Genomic DNA, 21,315 nt, shown 5'->3' on the forward strand with positions numbered 1-21,315 from the left:
TTGTGTTTCTCTACAGGTGTAATTACAGCACTCTAAAGAGATCTTATGTTCGTGAAGTTTCTTGCTTTGTATAAAATTCACTGCACTTACTAAACTATTACACTAAAGACAACAGCTGTGTTCTCAACTTTAGTATTCACAAGACCCGGATGCTTGATACTGGTTGTGGTGTCAATCAAAATGAAGAAAATACAGACTGTATTGTTTGTATTGCCATGTGTATCTTGCTAATTATTTTGTAGCAGTTATACAAAGAAGGCAATAAATCTTGGAAGCTGATAGCTAGGTTCTGTCTTAATTTTGGAAGATGATCAGAATTTCTTTCAAAAACAAATTCGAGATCTTGCCAAAAATCAAATTCACAGTATTTTATGGTCTTCAGTACAAAGATGTGATAGCATTTTTTCATTTAAATAGTATTTTGTCTCCCCTAAACAAAATTTAGTACTCTGATAGAGGGCAGGCAGCCATTGAAATTTATCATGCCACAGAGAGACAAAATAAATGACAGTTCACCCACTTCCTTCATGTTCCTTCCATTCCTTGAGATGTCTTGGTAACTGAAGGTCAATTTTGGAAATACACATAACTCTCCTTGGTATGTGTTCATAGCAAGGAATTAGAGAAGCAACTGGTGACCTTTCAGTATTTGCCCACTGGCTACTTAGTGTGGCAACTGGGAAAAAGTTCTTTGAAGAAGAAGTCAGGCAATTGAATTTATGAATAAAAAATGCTGCAACTACAAGGCTGAAAGCACAGGATTGACTTTCCACTCGTCATCTATTCTTCGGCTATGCGCAGCAAAGATATGAAATATTAAAGTGTGGTTTCCATCAGGTAAGCAAGATTTTAAATGGAGGAAACTTCCTCAGTTGGAAAAAGATGACTATTTTTAGAAACTGTGGAGGTCAGATGTTGATTTCTATAGTATTTCTCGAGTCAGACTAAATAAGTTTATTATCAAGCCATTTCAGGCCTCTTTTCCAAAATCTGGCTTTAGTAGCAACAGCAGCCTCAGATTTACAACTACTTCTTTCAATAAGCAAATAAAACAGTTGTTTACAGCACTTGCTACAGAATATTAAACTGTAGAAATACAGCAGCTTGGTGAACATATTTAGTGCAGTAAAATGTTTTCCTTCTTGCATTTATTAATAGTTTAATGAAAAGTCAAAATAAATCGCTTATCTCTTACTTTCCAGAACATCACACCCAAAGTGTTATGCATACTCACTTCTAGAAAGATTCTTTTCTTTATACAAGTAAGAGTTGTGGCTATACAAGAACAGTGGAACATGTATAAGAAGTATCTCTAGCAAAACTCAAAATACCTATTTAACATCAGAATGCTAAGCCACAGAGTGCCCTAAGTTGTCAGAGCTGTGCTTTCTACTAGGATATGGCATGGCTTCTTTTAAATACTGTCAGGTGCACAGTAACCTTCTCAAGTGCAACCAAAATCAAGAAACCATACATAACCAGATTGAGTAAATCTGCTAACTTGTCAATTTGAGCTTGACAGCTGCTGTTGAAGTGTGTATATCAAGTTAATTATGTCTGCGGAGAGCAATGGTTTCAGTTCCTTGCTGCATTTATTGTAGAATTCACTTTAAAAAAATGTATTTTCTTCTTTTAGCTTTCAATCTTTCTTTTAAACTTCTCAGGAATGGAGAATTCTCCTATAGGGATATAGTTGGGAAAGGTCATGTGTCGAATTTACAGCTCACAATTTATAGGAGAGATGTCAAAGATAAAGATGGAGTGCTGGCATACCCATATTCCCAGATATTCTCTTATAGACAAAGGAAAAACCCAAGTCTTACTTGACATTATGAAGTTTTGAGCATTTGAGATTTTGTTCTCATTTAATTGAAATATACACCTCTACCTCTGAGTAAAAAGCAAGTAAATGTTATCTTGCATAGTTGGGACCCAGTTCAAACAAAGACGTTGCATAAAATGGCTCATATTTAGTTCACGAGTCTTTTTCTCAAGTCCTGTGTAACTTGATTGGAATAGATATGATTTGCTTTAGCAGTCAATCTGCCAACTTAACAGTTTTTCTGTGGGAAATAACTGAGTAAAAATATCTGCATGTTGTAGCAAAGATTGGTAGGTGGTTTTTTATGTCTAGAACAGAAAATTTTGTGATCATTTTATAATACTAAGAGCTTATTTCACATGCAGCTGTCATAACTCTGAAAAAGCATTTTATTTTGTAATATTTTAATAATTTTACCCACCACATAAAAAACATTTGCTGAAAATTTTTACTTGGCAAGTGTATCAGTTTTGAGAGGGGAAAAACGTCCGGCATTATAACAGTGTTTGCTTTTGAGCTAATTTATTTTTTCTGTTAATTAGATCAAATGTTTTGGAGCTAGAAGTTTCATGATACTGTTGCCCATGGTCAGTGCTAAACCCTGTTCAGTTTGTGATGGGCATCTAATATGCTTCAAGAATCTCGTATCGCCAGGGTGTGTAGAACTTGCTATTTGTTGTCGACATCATCATGGCTTAAGCACATGCCGCGTGTCTATATTACTCCTTTGAAAAGCCTGTGGATTCTAATTAGGCAAAGTATAGCCTCACTTGCTCTGAGTACCCAAATACGGGGGAGAGTTTCTTTGACTTTGAACTGGAAGGACTTGATGGATGGATCACCTTCAAATTTGTCATGAGGTCTGCTTCACTGTGTTCCAGTAGATTTGGTATTATACCTTGAATCATCTAGAGGTTGCCAATGAAGTGCAATGCCGGTGAAGTTGTCCTGTCCTTGAGGACTCTCAGAGTCAGAAAGGCTCAAAAGAAGTACCCCTGTTACCCAATCTCTACTTTTTCTTCCATACCTTTCACATATGGCATTGAGCTAGAACCATGCAAAGGACCTGAGCTGCTGTTCATTGCCGAGGCTGTGCAAAAGTTATAAACCCTGAGACCTCTGAACTAAGATGAGTTCCCTAAGTTCTTCCCAGTCCTAGGTGATTTTGAAGTTGTTGTTGGAAGTGGAGGCTCTTTATGATCTTACAAGGACACAATATTATCTGTCTATACATTTCTCTGTCAGTGAAGTAGCCCTTCTGATCAGTGATGCAGATTATGGACCCAGTTGATCTTCTGGGAAATTATCTTTCCTCTTCCAGTTTTATCATCAGGAGAATGGATAAGAAAGATCTAGTCTTCTTGAGTACTGAATTTTTCCTCTTCGTTCCAGAGCTGTATCTTCTCTAATGTCTTTGCCAATCTTCAGATTCTGAGAATGTGAAATAACTTTAGGAATATTTAATTTCTTTGGAATAGAGCTGAAGGATGTACCTGCTTGAAAAACTGTCTTGTGAGCTATTCGATCTCTGTTAAGAGCCAATCTAGATCATGTGTGATCTTTTATCCTGGCCTCAGGAAGGATTACTCAGAGGTGCAGTTGACAGCTTGCACACACCTGTAAACTGCTTGTATATTGCCAGAAAGGGATAAAGACAGAGAACTGTGAGGCCACACCTGTAAATGGTTCCCTTTGTCTTGAGGGCTTGGCTGGTTGGGAGAAGTTTTTCTGCATGTCTGAGGATAAAAGAATCTTTCAGCTTGGTCTTTCACAAGTCTGAGTCAAGTGGCTAATACGCTGCAATTCTTAAGAGTACACCAGAAGGCGTTCAGTAACAAAACAGCTTTCTGTGCATACCTTTCTGTTCCTGTTGTTTTGTTTATTAAATGAGAGACACTCCAATGAGAAGTATCCAACTAACTCTGGAAAAACATACCTCTTGCAGTAATTTTGCTTGAAATTGGATTGACGCTATCAGCCTCTTCCTTAAGAAAAGAAACTTCCTTCTCCCTCCACTCTCAAACTCTGTATCATCTGCATCAGCTAAAAAGCTTGGCAGTGTTGTGGAGGACCACCTTAGGAAAGCAGCTGTAAACCTTGAGCATATTCCTGCTTAAGGTTATGCGTTACTGATGGTATTTCTAATCTGCTGTACTTTCTCTTCAGTGTGATGGGGAGTATCTGTCACAGGTAGTCCTTCACTAGACAGAGCTCCTCACTTCCTAGCTTGTGTTGAAAGGGGTTTGACTTAAGGATGTATGTTCAACTGATGCTAAATGCAGTGGCCAAAGGTTCTTGCTCTGTAATGTCACCAGTCTTGGCATAATGTTTTGCCTTGCTCTGATCTTTGAGATTACTCTGGTAAATACAACAGTCAGTGTTTCATGCTTCTCCAAGAAAGAAGTTGAAGGATCCCTGAACAGCACTGAGGGCAGCCTATTTACTCTTCCAGCTTCCAAGCTCTCCTGAAGGAAAAGGAGTACTGAAAGGGGACTGCAGACCAGCTGTTTTACAGGGTGCAAGCTGAACCCTTTTCCTTTGCTAGACATTGTCAGCACGTAACAAAGTCTGATCCATCCGTCATCCTCTGGTCAGATGAGCTCACAAGAAATGACTGGCTGAAATCAGTATGAAAAACATGCTGGTAGAAGAAAGCATTTGAGGTTTTCTTTGGTGTTGGTTTTTTGTTTGTTTGCTTGTTTTTTGTTGATTTTTTTGTTTATTTTTGTTTTTTAAATTGTAGCAATTTCTCCTTGGAAACTACCCATCCACATGTGGTCAGTTCAGCCCCTGAACTACCCTTAGATTTTAGTTGAAATTTCATATATTGTTATGTTTGTTCATTATCTTACCATAATTTCTGATTTACTAAGAGGTACAAGAGACTTCTGGTTAGAATTTGCTGCATCTATAACAAATTAGTAATCTCCCAGCTGGATTAAAGTATTGCAGCATATCTGTGTGAAGTCTCAACGTTTATTAAAGTCCCGCCTTGCCCAGGGTACACCACCACACATCCTCAGATGTTCTAAACATATCACTTCTGTCATCCATTCTTTACCATTCTTTACATTGGCATTATACATATACATAGAAATCAACAAGTTCAGGAAGCAGAACTCTGATTTCATTAACTGTAAACTGTTTAATTGATAAAAGACCTAAAAGGCATCTGATTCTTGCTGATGTTTCACATGAAGTTGAATAACATTTGGATACAAAAGCAGTATGCCTTTGTTTTAGGTTTGCTGCTGCATTCCGAATAATAACCCTGGTCTTGAAGAAGATCCATTTAAATCTAAATATCCGTGAAAATGGTCTCTCCTTTTATGTATCTTTAGGCAAAAAAATCCCAGCAACCTGGGAAGCGAGGTTATTTTTTAATTCTGTAACATGAGTAAGCATTCCCTTGACACTTAGTCACGTATATTTTTTGCTGTGTTTTAATATCTAAAGTACTGCCTTAGAAGTATAAATCTAACATGTTAAACGTTTTAAAATCTTATATTACTGTCAAAGGTGTATTTTCATTCTAATCATAGTATTATCAGAAGTATTGATTTGTAAAGACAAGTGCAAATACATTTATTTCCGCTTCCTTGAGATGTTATAGTAAATTCTTTCCAAAGCTAGCAGAGAACTTAGGCCTTTTGAAATAATGGTAGAATCGGTAGAGATTTCTGTGCAAAGCTGAAAATGGTATGAATAGCATATGCTGTTTTGTTTTGTGTGTTTGGTTTTTTTTTAATGTCCACTTAAAGCTGTCATACTCAAAAAAAAAAAAAAAAAAAGGTAAATAAATTGAGCAACTAATGCACATAGAAATGCTATTGTTGTATTTACTGGCAATATGTGTGTGTGTGTGTGTCCTGCCAAGGTCCTACATGTAAATGTTTTTCTTCAATAGATTTTTATCTGGTCTTCTAGATGCATAGTGAATCGATGACTTATTGCAAACGCGATTTTCAGCTTACTTCTAATTATGTGACATTTGTTGGACTGTATGATGTTATTTGAGGCATAAGTATTTATTTACTACTGTTCTTATTTTTGCTTAATCTTGCATTGCTTAGCTGCTTGTCCACAATTATTTTCCAAAACTCTGTATAACTGTTCAGTTTCTCCAAAGGTGAACCACAAAAAAGATTAATGGCATCAATGACTGTAATTTATTCCTTGAGTAGTAATAAGTACATGGAGTACTTTCCAGCCACGTGTGTTAATTGTTTCAGCTGATGTGATTTATATAGTGAAATCTGAGTCTGGCTCATGTAATTGAATGCTACGTCTTGGGCTGCAGGACAACAAATGAGATTAAGCTGTATTACATTTCTGAAGGCAGAATATACGGTAGTTAGAACGGGTGGGGTTTAACATTTAGCTTCAGAAAAGAAGTTACTTCAAAAGTAAACATTTTCTGACTAAACAAGAAGTAGGCTAATGTACGTTGGCAATGCTTGTTATCATAAAATCTAATTAAATTATTATTCATATAATTGAGAGCTTATCATCTTTGCATTGGTGTCTGTTTGCCAAAGAAGTGTTTCGAACATGCTTTCATAGTCTGTTTTAAAGAATTAGAGAGTTAAATAAAACTCTTCTGATGGAAGTAAAAACAGTGGTCTTACTTTACACTTATGTGGGGTTTTATATTCTGTTTCCATTTTTCAGTTTGATAGTGTTTTTAAACGTAAAGTAATTGTCTTTGGGGAAGATCTGTAGTGGGTGGGGTAGATACAATTTCTGTATTATACAAAATAGTAAGTAGAATTTATGGGGTTATTAAAGCCTCAGTTTGGCAAACTGCCGTATAGTTGCATCATCCTGTAATCATTATCTTTTTCTGGCTCCTGACCTTACTCTAAGAAATACCATGCTTTTAGTTATCCTTTCACTCGTAACGTGTAATTTGATTTTCTTATTGGATTATTAACAGGAAAAAAGGCTTTAAGTTTCGTATTAAAAATGAATATTCTACAGCCTTATTGCAGCCCCAGCATATGATTCTTCAAATAATCAATATAGATACTCCAGTGTTTGCTAAATGTCCAATGCCTGCTGTTTATAACGAAGGGCTGCTATTGGTTTAATACCCATAGTATTGCACACTTAGAACATTTTTTGTTTCTCCCGTTCTTAACATATTTTTTCTAAACACGCATTTTAAGAAATGCTCAGCCTTTTGTCAGAACAAATGCTTTGACTCTGCCTTGCTGCTGAATGATGTTCTGCAGAGAAGGCAATGGCAAGGAGTTTGTTGTTTTTGACAGCACCTCTGAAAGCATGAAATGTTTCTGAAGGATTGGCAGAGCCTTGTAATAAGGGCTGCAGGAAATGACTGTGTTGGGTGTGGAAGAAAGACACTGTCCAGATTTAACACATGAGCTACCGAAATACTTGAAAACAGAGGACAGGAAATGGTATCATAGGATAGACTAAAACGCTGTACAGAACTCCATTGTTTATACAAAGTGTTATTGTTCTGAAGTTTAAATTCAACTCGGGACACCGCAGCTTTGGCATAGGAAAGGTAACACTGACAGCCCAGTGAGTAATAAAATGCTATTTATTATTAGATTAAAGCCCAGACTTTACTTTTTTACAACAGTAAGTTCTTTAAATGTTCTGGCATTTTTGCTGAAAATGGAAGATGCTGTAATAATTTTTTAGATACAATTTGGTGAAAATGATGCTATTTTCTAATAATTTTTCCTCCCTCAAATCTGTTTCCAAATCCACTTAATTTTTACTCTGTCCGTTGTGCAAGATTTCTCGTGCAATCTGATGCTATGTAGACTGTCTATAACTACTGCTTACACTCATACATAATGGACAGGTATTGATGCATAGCTGTATTTAACAAAACCATGATTCTCTGAAAACTGTCTCACAGTTTCAGGAACCTTAGGGGTAGCACAGAACTTAATTTCTCTTTTTTGGCTGGTTGGTTTTTCTGTGTGACCTAGCTGTGGCCAGTTTTCTCCTAGCAGTCAAGAGTATATTTAGTACAACTTTTCAGCCACTTGAACTAAATGTTATCGCTAACCTAGAAGCATCCCAATAAATTCTGCTATTTTTCTGCTGAGGAATGTAGATGCTTTAATCACAAAATGAGTTTTTGCTGTGGTTTTTAATACAGAAGGAAGAATGCTGACATAAAAAGCTTTTCCTTCTTTCCCCCATAACTTCTGAGTTAAATGGTAGAATTCTCAGAAAATGTATTCCCATACCTCCCATACAAATGCTTCAGGAAAGTACTAAATTAGAATAACTCTTCCTTGCTCTGTTAACCTTGAAAAACTCAAGGGACACATCAGATCATCCATGTATGGTCAGGCTTTTGGCACAGTAGGAAATCCACAAAGAAAGCAAATCCAGAATTTGAAATCCTGGCTTTAGAGTTGTGAATTTACTGCTCATTCATATGTGAACAAGAATACTGTGGTTGCAAATTCCAGTAAGCTCTACCTACTTAAAATTTTTTTCTTTAAAAATATTTAGCAATAACTTCCTTTCCAAAAGACCTTCATAAAACTCGGTAGAATATCTTCAGATCATCACAAGAGCTTTGTTATAATTCTTACATTAATCTTTGCTTTTTCCATTTCTAATTGGTAAAACAATATGGAGGGTTCCATTTATGGTGGACAGGGAAAAGGTGAGGATTGCATTTGGCCGTTCCCTCGCCATGTCCAAGGATCAGTAGTAACGGAGGAGGCTCCCTCGTTAGCATCCCGCTGAATTCACACCCCGGTTCTCAACATAGACTAGCTAAGTGTCTTAGCAGCACCGGTCACCTTCATGAAGCGTTGTGCTGTTACTGGTACATGTTATCGTTCTTCACTCTCGCTAAGCTTTTAAGGGCATTAAAAATTTTGCTAACGAAGGTAAAATGTGACACTGACAACTTTCTTATTTTAATGGCTTTTAGATTAATATGTACTTAATGTAATAAAATTGGATTGGGCATAGGGGCCTATTCAAATTAGAATAATAATACAAAATTCATGCCGGTATGGCGCTACAGGCTATTAGAAAAGAATTTCCCACACAGTGAACTTTGTGTAATAGACTTTTCCCTGAATTGTGACTATAAAGGCTGCTTTCAGAACTGCAATGTTAGTATAAACATAATCTTACTATGAATTGTATTTATTTAGACACACACACACAAGTTCTGTAGCGTGAACTATAGGGTTCCCTGTTGCGAAATTCCCCTCGCTTAACAACTTTTTTTTCATTTGCAGCTGAATAAGGGGTGTGTATTTTGGGAATTCTTGCTATAAATACGATAAAATCATTGGAAAGTGGCTTTAAAATTTTTTCTGAGAAATACATTCTGATTAACATGATCGGTGCTTTTGTCAGTACAGGAAAAGAGAATACTGGGCAGTTAACTGTTTTACTGTCTTGTTATTTTTTTCTGATCTGTTTTGAGTGTACGCTAAGGCCTGCATCTTGAGCGTGTTCAGCTCTTGGAGATTTCAGTGCTGAAGCCAGGACCTGTATAGGCTTTGGCTTGTCTAATTCTATTTAGAATGAGTGTCAGGAGTAAGGTAGAGAAAGACCTGTGTAAAATAAATCGGTGGGCATAAATGACGTATATATCTGTCTCCAGAGCTTGGAATGAATTTGAAGGGAAAGGATTTGTTCCCCTCATTGTTGCTAAATATAATAGTCAGACAGTATATATTTTTGAGACTGAAATTAATTTTATTAGAGAATATAAATGGGAGTGGAGTCCTGCAGATCTTGAAGGTATTTGAAGAATACATTTTAGAAATAGAGGCTTTAAGAGCTGATTTTTTTTATTCTCACAGGCAACAATTCAGTATAGTTCATGTTCTGTGGGGGTGGGGATGAAGCGGGTTGTGCAAAAGCACACGCTTTTTTGCAAGGTCAGCCTGGAGGAACTTAAAAGGGCAAAATAAAAAAACACAGCAGATGTTATTAGAAATAGTTCTTTGGCAATATGCTCTTCTCAGCGTTTAAGCTGCCACAGTGTGCCCTTGAGGCGATATTACCTTTACATATTGATCTTCTGGTGAAAGTGGGTTTTGTTTGTTCAATTATTCAATACTGTGCTTCTTGTGAGAAGTTTGGTTTTGGAAGTTTTACAAAAGAAATATTTCGTAATTTGTGTGTGTACACCAAAGTTTTGTACTGCTACTTCTCTTCAGTCTTACGGTACGTTTGGTTTTCCTCTTTCAGGAAATGGGTTTGTGAATTCTCGAGCTTCACCAAGTCTGCTTGGAACTGCTGCTGGTGGGAATGGTTTAGGCAAAGTCATGCCTACAAAGTCTCCACCTCCACCTGGAGGAGGTAATCTTGGCATGAACAATCGCAAACCCGACCTCCGTGTTGTCATCCCGCCCTCCAGCAAGGGTATGATGCCACCATTGGTAAGTTCAAACATTTGTTCTATGCCTGGCTTTGTAAAAATGAAGTGTTCTGTCCACATGCACAGGGAGAAACTCTCTCATCTGCTTATTGTAGGTTACAGTAACAGAAAGGCGTTCGTATTCTGAAATTTCACTAATGAAAATCTAAGTTATAAGTTGTTACCTTGGGAGAAGTTAAATTTGTAAGCAGTTTTTTTTAAAGTGTAAAATAGCAGTCTGACCTGAATGAGGTTAGAGTATGATCCTAGAGACATAGATTGGGATTTTGTTGTTCTGATATGCCATCTCACTGACTTGGTACTGAGAACTTTGTTGGTTTGGAGGATGTGGGTTTTAAAAAGGGTTATGCATTGTTCTGTGGAGGAATGGCTGATCTTATTGGTGATGTGAACTGTATTAACATGCCCTAAAGCACAGCTTGTACCTGTTTTTCCTGGGTCGTAATGGTTGTGGGATGTGAAATGTAACTTCAGTGGTAATGATGGTCTGAGAGAAACACTTGTTTGATGTGGTGTGCTGGAATGCAACCTTGTGTGTCCTATGGTGGATGTCATGTCGTCAATGAAGGCATAAAAGAGTAATGAGGATCAGGCTCAGTCCCTGTTTGTGTACTTTTCAATACTACTGTGCAGTTTGGCATGTTGGTAGTAATGTTTGTTCGGCCTAGATTTGGAATAGCACACAAGTTTCGTGTCAGGCATGAGGCAACCACAGCATTGAGACCAGAACAGGTCTTTCAGGAAGAGTTACTCTATTTTTCCTTTAATTTGGTTGGCCAGATCCTTTGGTCTTGGTCTTTCACTGTCATGTAGAAATTTTAAACATCTATGTGTATGGAAGAATGAACCATAACCAAGAGGAGCAGGATATAAACAATAGAAGTACTCTCTGTATAATTCTTATTTGTTTTTAAGATACCACAAGTGCTTACAGTTGTTACTGGTATTCATGAGGAATAATACAAAATTAATGCAAGTAACAAAAGCTATAATTATCCTCAGAGTAATGATTCTTGGAGTTTTAGGTTTTTCTAGGAATACTGAAGTGTAGAAGACATAGGAAATACACTGGCTGATTATTAAAGTGAAAATTACACTTTTAAATTAATTAGGAATAGATACAAGAAGAGGAGGAGTTAACATTGCAATGTTAACAAGAATGCAGTTGTTCTAACGTTAGTGGCGTACAGTACCTATTTACCGTTGTGGTGTTAAGCACAACATAATATTCAGTTTGGGTTTTGTCTGTCTTTTTGAGGAAATTGGAAAGAGATTTCAGAGTAGAGATGCTGGGATGGTGTGATGGTTGTATGTGAAAAATATTTTGTTACTGAGCTGGATGTTTACTGGATCGGTCCAGCCAGAAATTGCTGAATGTTTACTGGATCGGTCCAGCCAGAAATTGCTGAATGTTTACTGGATCGGTCCAGCCAGAAATTGCTGTGCTCCATATCTACATGTGTTGTCAGTGTGTAGCTGTGTCCTTGTTTTTACTAGGCTCTTTCTGCACTAATTTTGCCAAAGCGTGTGTTCTTTTAGTATGGTATTGTTTAATTGACCCAAATTACATAAGGTATTATACTTCCTCGTATTATTATTTACAGAATCAGGTGGCGAATTCATATTATTAATGAAAATAAATACAAATCCTGAAGCACAAATGTGACTTTTTCTTTCATTTTTGAAAGCAATGCTATTTTTAGTAACTGTGTTATCCCTCTTGTTTGCTGAGTACAGTCGGAGGAGGATGAATTGGAGTTGGTGAGTTCGGGCTACTGTTTGATGAGAGAGAGCAAGATGCTGAAAATGTCTCTCACTACAGCTTTTTAACTGTAGTTTCATTACATATTTTAAATAATTCCAGTGTTCCCTTGGTAGCAGACAAAAATACATTTGTTTTATCAAACTCAAAACCCGACCAATTCAAGTTGAAAACATATCCAAAGTCTAGTGCTTTCCATTTGTAAACTTCTATTTTGTTTTCCTGAAAATATTTCTGTTTTTCTTGGAGGGAACATTGGAAAAGAGCCTTACAGAGTAACTGTCCATGTGTATAGGATATTTACTGACTTTTATGTAAAATATAAATAACCACTTATCATCCCCTAAATGACTGGAATATTTTTAGAAAGTGGCTTCACTCATGAAGTTCTTCAGATTGTAACACAAGCCCTGTATTACTTCTCTTATTTTCAAGGAGATTACATCATTGCTGGTGAGGTCACCTTTTTGGAGTTTAGAATTATTTCATCCTGCGTGAGATTATCAAACCACAGGGGTGTTCCCTGTTTACCAAAAGGAATAGAGAATTGCAAATGAATAATTCTACCTTTTTCCAGTGGAAAGATCTTCTGCCTTTGAAAGGAAACTCTTGGGATTTGTGTTTTCTCTATTTTTTCCAAAAGGTTTTAACGTTTGGCATTCTGTCTGGAAAATAACGTAAGGCTAAAATAATTCATAACTTATTTTTAGAGCAATTTGCAAATTGTTTAGCTGCTGTAGCACAAACCATGCAGAAGATGCTGCATCAGAGTGCGATTGTAAAGACACACAAAGAAGTCTGCCTATGACATACCTTGATTTGTTTGTGAACATGGACCTGTTGCTAATATGAGGCTCTAATTGCATGAAAGCATGGAAAACGTAGTGATTTAGATAAATTCCTCGATGAATGCATGCTGTTGGTTGATTTTTACCTTCAACATGAGCAATAGATTTACCAAAGTAAGTAAGGGGGAATTATTTTTGAAAGTCAGTATTTAAGTTTTTAAGGTTTATTGGAATGACTTGCGGTTATAAACAGCTGTCACGCATGTTCTTCTCACCTTTATAGAGGAGCGTCTGGTTTCCAGTGCAAGAAATAGAGCTTTAATTCAATATAAAAACACTTAATCAAAATAGCATTGCAATTGGAATTACGCAAAAGCACTCGAGTTAAGGTATTCCTACCTGCTAAAAATTGCTGTGCTCTTTGCAGGGTGAAAGAGCGCAACTTGCTGAAGGCGGGTTGGGTCGCGGATACTGTATGGAGCGCGGGCCCTCTAGTGGTATTGAAACTGGGCTCATCTGTTAGGGGGAGAGAGCTCACACAAAGAAAATGTAGTGGTGTCTTCCTCAGACGTGGTAAAGAAATACGAAGTACACCTGCAATGTTACCTCTCTTATTATGCTCATTTCTGATGCTAATTCCAGTGCTAGAAAGCAGTTCCAAATCACGTCTGTGAGCATTTATTCTGTATGGTTGGAACGGAGCACTGAATATGAAAAACAGATAGGAACGGTAGCATCGCATGAAGTAAAGATATTGAATTCTTCCTGTTACTGCTATCATTTGCACCAGTTTAAAAAATAATTTAAAAAATCCCGACAGTTGTCATGAATCTTTGGCTGAATCTCCGAGTACAACAAATATTGGATGATTCTAAAAATTTCTTGGTGTCTTTCTATGGCTGAGGAATTATATTCAGAAATAAATTACCTCAGAAAACCACCTTTATCAGCCACTCAAAAAAAAAAAAAAAAAAAAAAATCCCATGGGGAAATCCTTTGGTCTGGATTGTTTCCCAGTATGCTCCTCTAACTTTTCCATTATACAGTAATCCCAACTTTATAGGCTGCCATCCAAGAAAGCTTTGGAAAAAGGTCAATTCCTGACAGACACAAAAATCTGCTCTAATAACGTGTCTTTATGCCAGATAAACTTGGCCTAGTGGAGATTTTCAGAAGTACATAAATGATTTAAAGGGATAAATCGGACAGAAAAATCAGTGGGACTTTCTCTGTGACTTGAGGCTTTGAAATCTGGGTGCTCTGAAGCAGAGTGGGTACGTTTGCCGAGCAAATGCCAAAGAGCCTCCAAATTCCTTTCAAATAGGAGCCAAAAAAACCAGAGATCAGAAGCTGGTGGCCAGTGGAAGATTTGTGGCTAATTTTAATATGGTAGCTGTGGTATACGTTTTTTCTTTAACTTGGAAAGATACAAACCAAGGATTGATAGCCCTCAATTCACCTTAGCAAGTTTAAGCTTAAAAGTGAATAGAGCCATGTTTCTGTACCTGCTCATTCCATTATTATAAAGGGAGTGTGCATTTTTAATATTGCTCACTCTCTCAAGATCAGAGTGGAGAAAAAAAATGAAGTGCTGCAGATACTGAAATACTTGTATATTTGTCTGAAATAAGAAAAAAGTAGTAGTAGCTTCAATCTTTCAAAGCTAGGAGATGGAACTCTACCAAAGAGATGAAAACCTGCTACTTTTGTAGCAATTTTTTTTTCCAGAGGTGGAGGGAGGCTTGCTTTAAAAGCATATTTTCAGCAGTTTGAAATCCAGCTCCCTTAATCGGGAATGGTTCTGTAAGAATGTAGAAATACAGGGTGTAGAGACTTGTACTACTACTAGTATTTCTAAGACTTCTGTAGGTAAAACTAAGTATCTGTTGTTCAAAAATAAAAAATGTAGCGTTTCCTGTTCTTGACAGTATCTGGCACGGCTAAATGGTGTTGAACTACATATTTTGAAGAAAGAGTTAAAGTTGCCTCCATGAAGAGTAGTACGTTCTGTGACAGAGCAGCTCTGCTGTCGTTCACCCCAGTGTTTCATACAAGGTTTTCTAAACAGCAAATTTGGTTAGAGAGCTTAATTTGAGTGATATGTTTGCTACAGATGTTCATTCCGGTCTATGGGAAAGACAGACTGCTATTAAAAAGGCACATCATGCCTGCAGTTAGATAATCTGAGACAATCTAGTTAGCTATTTTTCCTGTCAAAAAGCACAGTTGCTCTGTGTGAACTCAAATGTCATTCGCTTTGAAACATAGCCGCATTATAACAAGTACTCTCTCAGTTTCTCAGGAACCATGGGAACAGCGAGATTATTTTATCACGGAGGTCTTATCAACAGAAATTCAGAAGATCTCTGTGTTCCTTTCAGGACAGGTGTAGTCAGCACAGTGTCAAAACTGGCAGCTAAAATTTTGAAAATTGGATAAAGAGCTGGGAAGTGGGAGACTTTTCTGGTGGAACTGCACCTCACCATCTGCACTAAAACCCCTCTAAAAAATAAGACTAAAACCTCTTAAATCACTTAAGAACTTCTGAGAATTGTTGTGTATATCCCTAAGAAATTGCATTTATTTTTGTCCTGCAACTCTTAACACTGTTGAAATCTGCATGCATGGGAAGCGGACCAGTGAGTCTTAATTAATTTTTCATTTCAGTTTGCCAAGACCATTTCGGTTGTCTTGAAATGTTTTGGCTTCTTTACAAAATCTATCCTGAGAAAAAGGATGTATTCGTAACTAAAAAATAAAGCAAAGAAACACATTTTAATTGAATGCTATTTTTATATTAGCACTTGATTTTCCATTGTTCTAACTAATATCACAAGACATGTTGTTATTTTTAATCATTTCTAGAATACCCAAAGGATAAGTAGTTCTCAGACTACACAGCCTCTTGCTACCCCTGTGGTGTCTGTGACAACTCCGAGCTTGCCTCCGCAGGGATTGGTGTATTCAGCCATGCCTACTGCCTACAACACTGGTAAGCATTTTTTTTAATAAGTGGCTTGATTTGTCAGATGTACAAGGCTTTTGTGATTCAGAAGCCCAGAAAATTTGCATTTCTGTGACACTTCACTTTATTTTCCTATTCAGTTCAAATGAAGGCTCTTATTCATCAAAAATGAGCTTTTAGCTTGTAAAATGTGTAAATGTTGAGACTTGCATCAGGAAGAAGCTTTCAGTCAGGTTGCACACAGCTGAATACAGAGACACACAGAATAAAATGCATTGCTTAGAGCAGTGGTATTCAAGCTATCTATCTGAGAACTGAAATGCCTCACATTTAAGCCATAGTTGATACTTCAGAGCATACTGTCCCTGCCGTTCTGCTCTGCTCAGGGCCAACAGCAGGAGGGAATCGGATGCTGCCGGGGCTTTCAGTTTGCAAAAACGCCCAGATAGGGCCTGCTCCTCCTCAGTAGTTTTATCGGGAGTGAGGTGGGGACTCGTGGGGAGGCACTGTCAGCATTTCAGCGAGTCTCTAATATCTGAAGGACCTTAAAATGACTTTTTATCCAAGATGGGTGTGATGCAAGGAATTTGGTAATATAAGTGATAGTTGGTTTGCTGGTTTGGACAGTAGTTCGTGATGTGGTGCTTCCTACTTTGTCTCCATACCAATAGAGATAATTTTAACTTCAGTCTCCAGGTTCTCTGTCTGTTACAGACCCTGTACGTAATCAGTAAAGGAATTTTTGTAATCATTTCCTTGAAAGGCTGCAGCCGTGATGGTGTCAGGTTGATTATTATTGATCTGCGATGCATAGTTTAATTTTCAAATGCACCTGCAGAGAAACTACATTGCAGATAAGCGTCAATAAGTTTTGTAAGTCAGAGTTAAAATACCTATTGGTTAAAACTAAAAAAGGACAAGAAAGGAAATAATTCCCCAGTTCACTGTTCGTTTTAGATGAAGTCTAGTGAAGACATTCAAGTGTAAGTGCTGTAATTTGTTAAAATAGGAATTTCTGAACTGGGAACCACTGTGTTGGCATTATTTATGTCTCATTTGATAGACTTTCGAAAAAAAATAAAAAAAAAATCTTGCTTCTCTCTTCTGCAATGATAGCTCTTAGGAACTGAGCTACACGAGAGAGCTTCCCTTTATAGCTGATCAGCTCTGGCTCTTTGGCTAGACAGAAGGGCTTGAGAGTAGTATTGTCTCCTTGCTAGGAAGATCCACGTCTCCAGTAGAGGCGATTCCCCAGCAGCGTCTCTCCCCTCGCCCTGTATCGTCTTTGAGGGCTGTACGCAAGCAGCTGGCAGGCACGAGATGCTCAGGAAGCCGGGAGGCAGTGGAGGGCGCGCTAGGAAGGAATAAATGGCTTTTCCTTGAGGAGCCGCTGTGCGAGGTTTACTTGGCTTTGATAGTGGTGGGGGGAAGGGGGACGAGGACACGCGTGCTGCAGGGGCGGCTTCCCTCAGAGTACATCAGGAGCTGCCCCGGTGTCGGACAAAACGCGTTTTAGACAGCTCCACAAGGTACCTGCTGCTGCCCGAAGCTGAGCCCAGCAGCAGCGCTGGCGGCGTCTCTGATAATATATTTAAGAAAGGGTAAAAAAATGCTGCGCGGGTCTGTCGTCAGTGACCTAATGTTCTTACTCTTGTGCAAAGGTCAGGACAAATCCAAAAAAACCTTCAAGGTTTGTAGAAAACGGCTAAAACCTGAGTGATGCGGAGCTTTTGTAATTTTCTTCATTTTCTGCAAGGTGGGGCTCAATCGGGGGTATATGATGTGGAAAGATGGGATAGAGTAGCCATCCATTCATAATTATTTTCCCAACAAAAAAGATGTGATTTTATACATTTTCTCCCCTTGTTTTAGCTTTGAAAGCCTTCCCTACAGTCTTTAGTTTAGACTTGTAGCCATCTTCCAGCCAAACAGCTCACGTCTTGTTGTATTTGTATCTTTTTCTATCGATGTGCTCGTTACCTGACACTTCGTGCCCTCCAGCCCCTTTCTGCCTTGGTTTGCCCCTGAGGCACAAGCCGTTACTGGTGCGTGCGAGGTTTGCATTTTGAGAGGGCCCCTTTTAGTCATCAGCACCAGTAAATCCCGATGCTGCCGTAGCGCCCAACTGCACTGGTGAACATTTATGCAAATAATTGCCACCCTGAGGAGGGTTAAAGTCTAAAGAAGCGAATGAAGGAGAAAATGGGGTTGCAATGGCAGTATAATGAGCAGAGCGAGGAGTTGTGCTTGGTGACTTGTCTTGGATTATAAGCTTAAATGTGAATTTGCTGGACATACAGATCTTGGTTTGATACTTGCCACAAAGGTTGTTTATATATTGCATTTAGTGGCTGTTTAAAGTAAACAAATAGTTCTGGTCCCTGCTCAGAAGACCCACCTTGAGTTGTCCCTGTCACCGAACGATCCCTTCATTCTCTCACGCAGCCCGACGGTGTTTCGGGAGGCGTTGTGCGCGTCCCTCATCGAGAAAAACCTTTAAGCTGATGGCTAAGGCAGGCTTTGTGGGCGAGGGGACCGAGGTCTGAGTCTCGGGAGGCAGCAAAGGCAATTGAAACCGGTGTCCCGCACAATGGACGGGTGCTGTTATCACGGGGGTACGATTTCAAAACCCAGCCCGTTTCCTTTGATAATGCAATAATTTGTGAAAAGCTTTTAGCCTTTAGTGTTTTTTCAGACACTTTTAAATTGTCTCTATTAGATTGCGCCTTTCAGGGGATTTGCAAAAAGAAATCTGATGTTAAAACTAAATTGTCACCTGGATATTCTCAGGGTAGTCACTACTTCCATAGCAATTTCAGTTTTACAGTCCAAGGACCAAGATAAAATTTAGATACCTAAATTGTTTTTCTGGATTGATAGGGTTTTTTTCAGCGCTGGAAAGGATAGATTCAGCTCTTAGATCCTTAATTAGAATGTTGGATATCAGTTTTGCACAGATACACTATTCTATAAATTTTGTTTTCCTGGAGAAATATTCTTTCTGCAGATTGCTGGAGGAAGGGCCAGAAGGAACAGAGTTGCTTGTTCTAAAGCAATCTAGGCATTTAAAAAAAAATATTCAAAACCCACAGAGATCAGTTAAATAGTAACCTACACTTGACAGAGCATATCTAGCCATAAATTATCTTACTGGCTGTAGGTCAGTTATTTTGCAAAGGCACAAACTTCAAAGGTATCTGGTTGTTAGGGTCACAGCAGTAATGGTTTCCAGCGCGCAGAAGGCACTCTCCTGTCTGAACGACTTTTCCATCTTGCACCAAGCCACTCGTGTATAGAAATTGGTGTCCTGCTTTTACTGCTCGCAGGTACAGGATTATTTAGGGAGATGATAATGCAGCTAATTGTGTAGTGGCGTGTGTAGTCTTTGGAGAAGTATCTCAAACCCCTGTCATCAGACACGTTCTGTCTAAAGTACCAGAAGTTAATTGTCCATTATCATAAAAGCTGTAATTGCAAAGAAAAAATACATGGAAACTGAATTCCTATAAATGTTTTCTTCAGGTTTGCTCTTACAGAAATCCCGTTGGCACAGAATAGCACATCCAGCTCAAGGGTTTACATTCACCACACTTGCACACTGTCATAGGGCTGGCTGCTTTGAAGGATGAGTGCGTGTCCTAGGCATTGGAGGGCTGGGGTGTTTTTTTTTTTTTTTTTTTTTTAGTTTCTAGTTTAGTCTTGCAAAAGGGCTTTGGATTGATCGGCTTGGGAAAAATCTTTCTGAATCTGTGCAGAAATACTTGTGAGGGTTTTTCAGAGTTCCAATAAAAATGTCAACTGAGAAGAAATAAAGCAAAAAAAGAAAAAAGGCAGCGTAAGCAGCTTCGCTTGCTGGGGTGCCGCTGGGCTTCCCAGGGTCTTCAGGAAGCTTCTTGCACGCGTGCATCTCTGGAAAGGACGGTGCCCCGCTGGCGCCCGGCTCTCCTTCCCCTGCAGGCTGCTAAAGGAGGTGTCCACAGCGAACAAGTTGGTGGATGGGAACGGGGAAAGAAAGTATCCAAAAAACAAAAAGCCAAACACCCACACCACCCCCCCATTCCCCGCAAAAAAGAACAAAGCCAGAAAACCTAAAGCCAAACACAAAACAAAGCACAAGCCCTGCCTGAGCAGAATTTTTGGTTCATCTGCTGGCAGTATAAAACAAGTTTGGCTGCTAGCGTTTTGTCGCATTCTCAAGAGAATAGAAACTATTTTAAGGAAGCTATATTACAAAATAATTAAAAGCAGAGGAGTGTTTGCGGCTTTGTTTTAAAACCTGAAAGAAAAGCATGAGTGATAATGAGAAAGTGAAAATAACTTCCCCTGTGTGAATGAAGTGAGAACTGCCTAAGCATTATAGCCCAGCCAAAACTAACAGCCAGTCACTGACTGTTGATGAGGAATATGTTGTATTTTCTATTATCCACTTAAGTTGTATTTCTACATAATTACAATTTTTTGTTCTAAATAAAGAGGTTTCTTTTGTTTATTTGCTAGAGAGATGACAGTTTAATCAGACATAAAGGAACAAGTGAGGCTACTGCGGGGAGAGGGAGAATGTGAGGTTTCATTTTGGAATTTCCATGCAGACGAAAATCTTCCAAAGTGCAAAGCCTTGTTTTACTGTAAGATGCACATAGAGATATAAAAATGCGTAAATATGTTGTACCTGTGGGTATAGAAGAAGCTCTATGAGACTGCAACATGTAGGAATAGAAAGCAGAATGCAGAAAATGGTCACTTGGAGGTCATTCGTCCTCTTCAGCTCCTTGTGAAGTTAGGAGGACGCCTCCCAGGCTTCGAAGTTTTCATGTTTGCACTGCTTTGGGTCACTTGCCTTTATTTGTTTTGGGCAGAAAGCCTTTATATTTACGTGTGCGTATCACACATTCTCACATGGTTTTTTATATATATATAAAAATATATATATATATATGGTTTTTTATATATATATATGTATGTATGTATATATATAAAAAATAAATGTATAAACTACTTTCTTGTTTGTTTTTCCCTCTTAGATTACTCCTTGACCAGTGCGGACCTGTCTGCCTTGCAGGGCTTTAACTCCCCGGGAATGCTGTCTTTGGGGCAGGTCTCTGCCTGGCAGCAGCACCACCTGGGCCCAGCAGCCCTCAGCTCTCTCGTGTAAGTACCCGGGACCCGCGCGGCGCCGCGCCCGCTCCAGAGCTTCCGCCACTTCGGGCTGAATAACCTGCGCTGGCGGGTATTCAGCACAAGGCCATTTTAATTTCTTGTCTGCTGGCGATGGTCCGTTGCCTTTCCAGTTTGCTCCTTGGCTGCAAAAGCCTTCGGGTTTCGTGTTGTGCACCCCCTTTTCAGTTAGTTCGGCGCTCGAGCCGACGAGCTGTGTCCCTGCAGGCCCAGCCTCTTACCAAGGAGTCACCCCCATGATGATCTTAAATGTTTGGAAAGATTCCTCTTTGTTTTCAACTTCTGTAAATGCGTTCAGACCTTTAATTGATGCTTTTTTCAACTTTGTTTTTTCGCTTCAGTGAGTTGCGCTTATTTACATATTCATTTTGAGGGTGCTGAACCACAAGATCACACAGACAC

The 21,315-nt window shown here is 38.6% G+C and overlaps 1 protein-coding gene across 8 annotated transcripts in view; it reads left to right on the plus strand.

Moving 5' to 3' along the window:
* Positions 1 to 21,315, plus strand: part of MEF2A (myocyte enhancer factor 2A) — a 99,075-nt gene that overhangs the window by 76,601 nt on the left and 1,159 nt on the right. For all 8 annotated transcript variants that reach the window (XM_082321151.1, XM_082321157.1, XM_082321150.1 and 5 more), the window contains 3 exons: positions 10,034 to 10,224; positions 15,639 to 15,765; positions 20,760 to 20,886. In XM_082321151.1, coding sequence (XP_082177277.1) covers positions 10,034 to 10,224; positions 15,639 to 15,765; positions 20,760 to 20,886 — 445 coding nt within the window. The remainder of the gene's footprint in view (positions 1 to 10,033; positions 10,225 to 15,638; positions 15,766 to 20,759; positions 20,887 to 21,315) is intronic.

Source organism: Platalea leucorodia (assembly GCF_965183815.1).
Source record: "Platalea leucorodia genome assembly, chromosome: 9".
NCBI lineage: Eukaryota > Metazoa > Chordata > Aves > Pelecaniformes > Threskiornithidae > Platalea > Platalea leucorodia.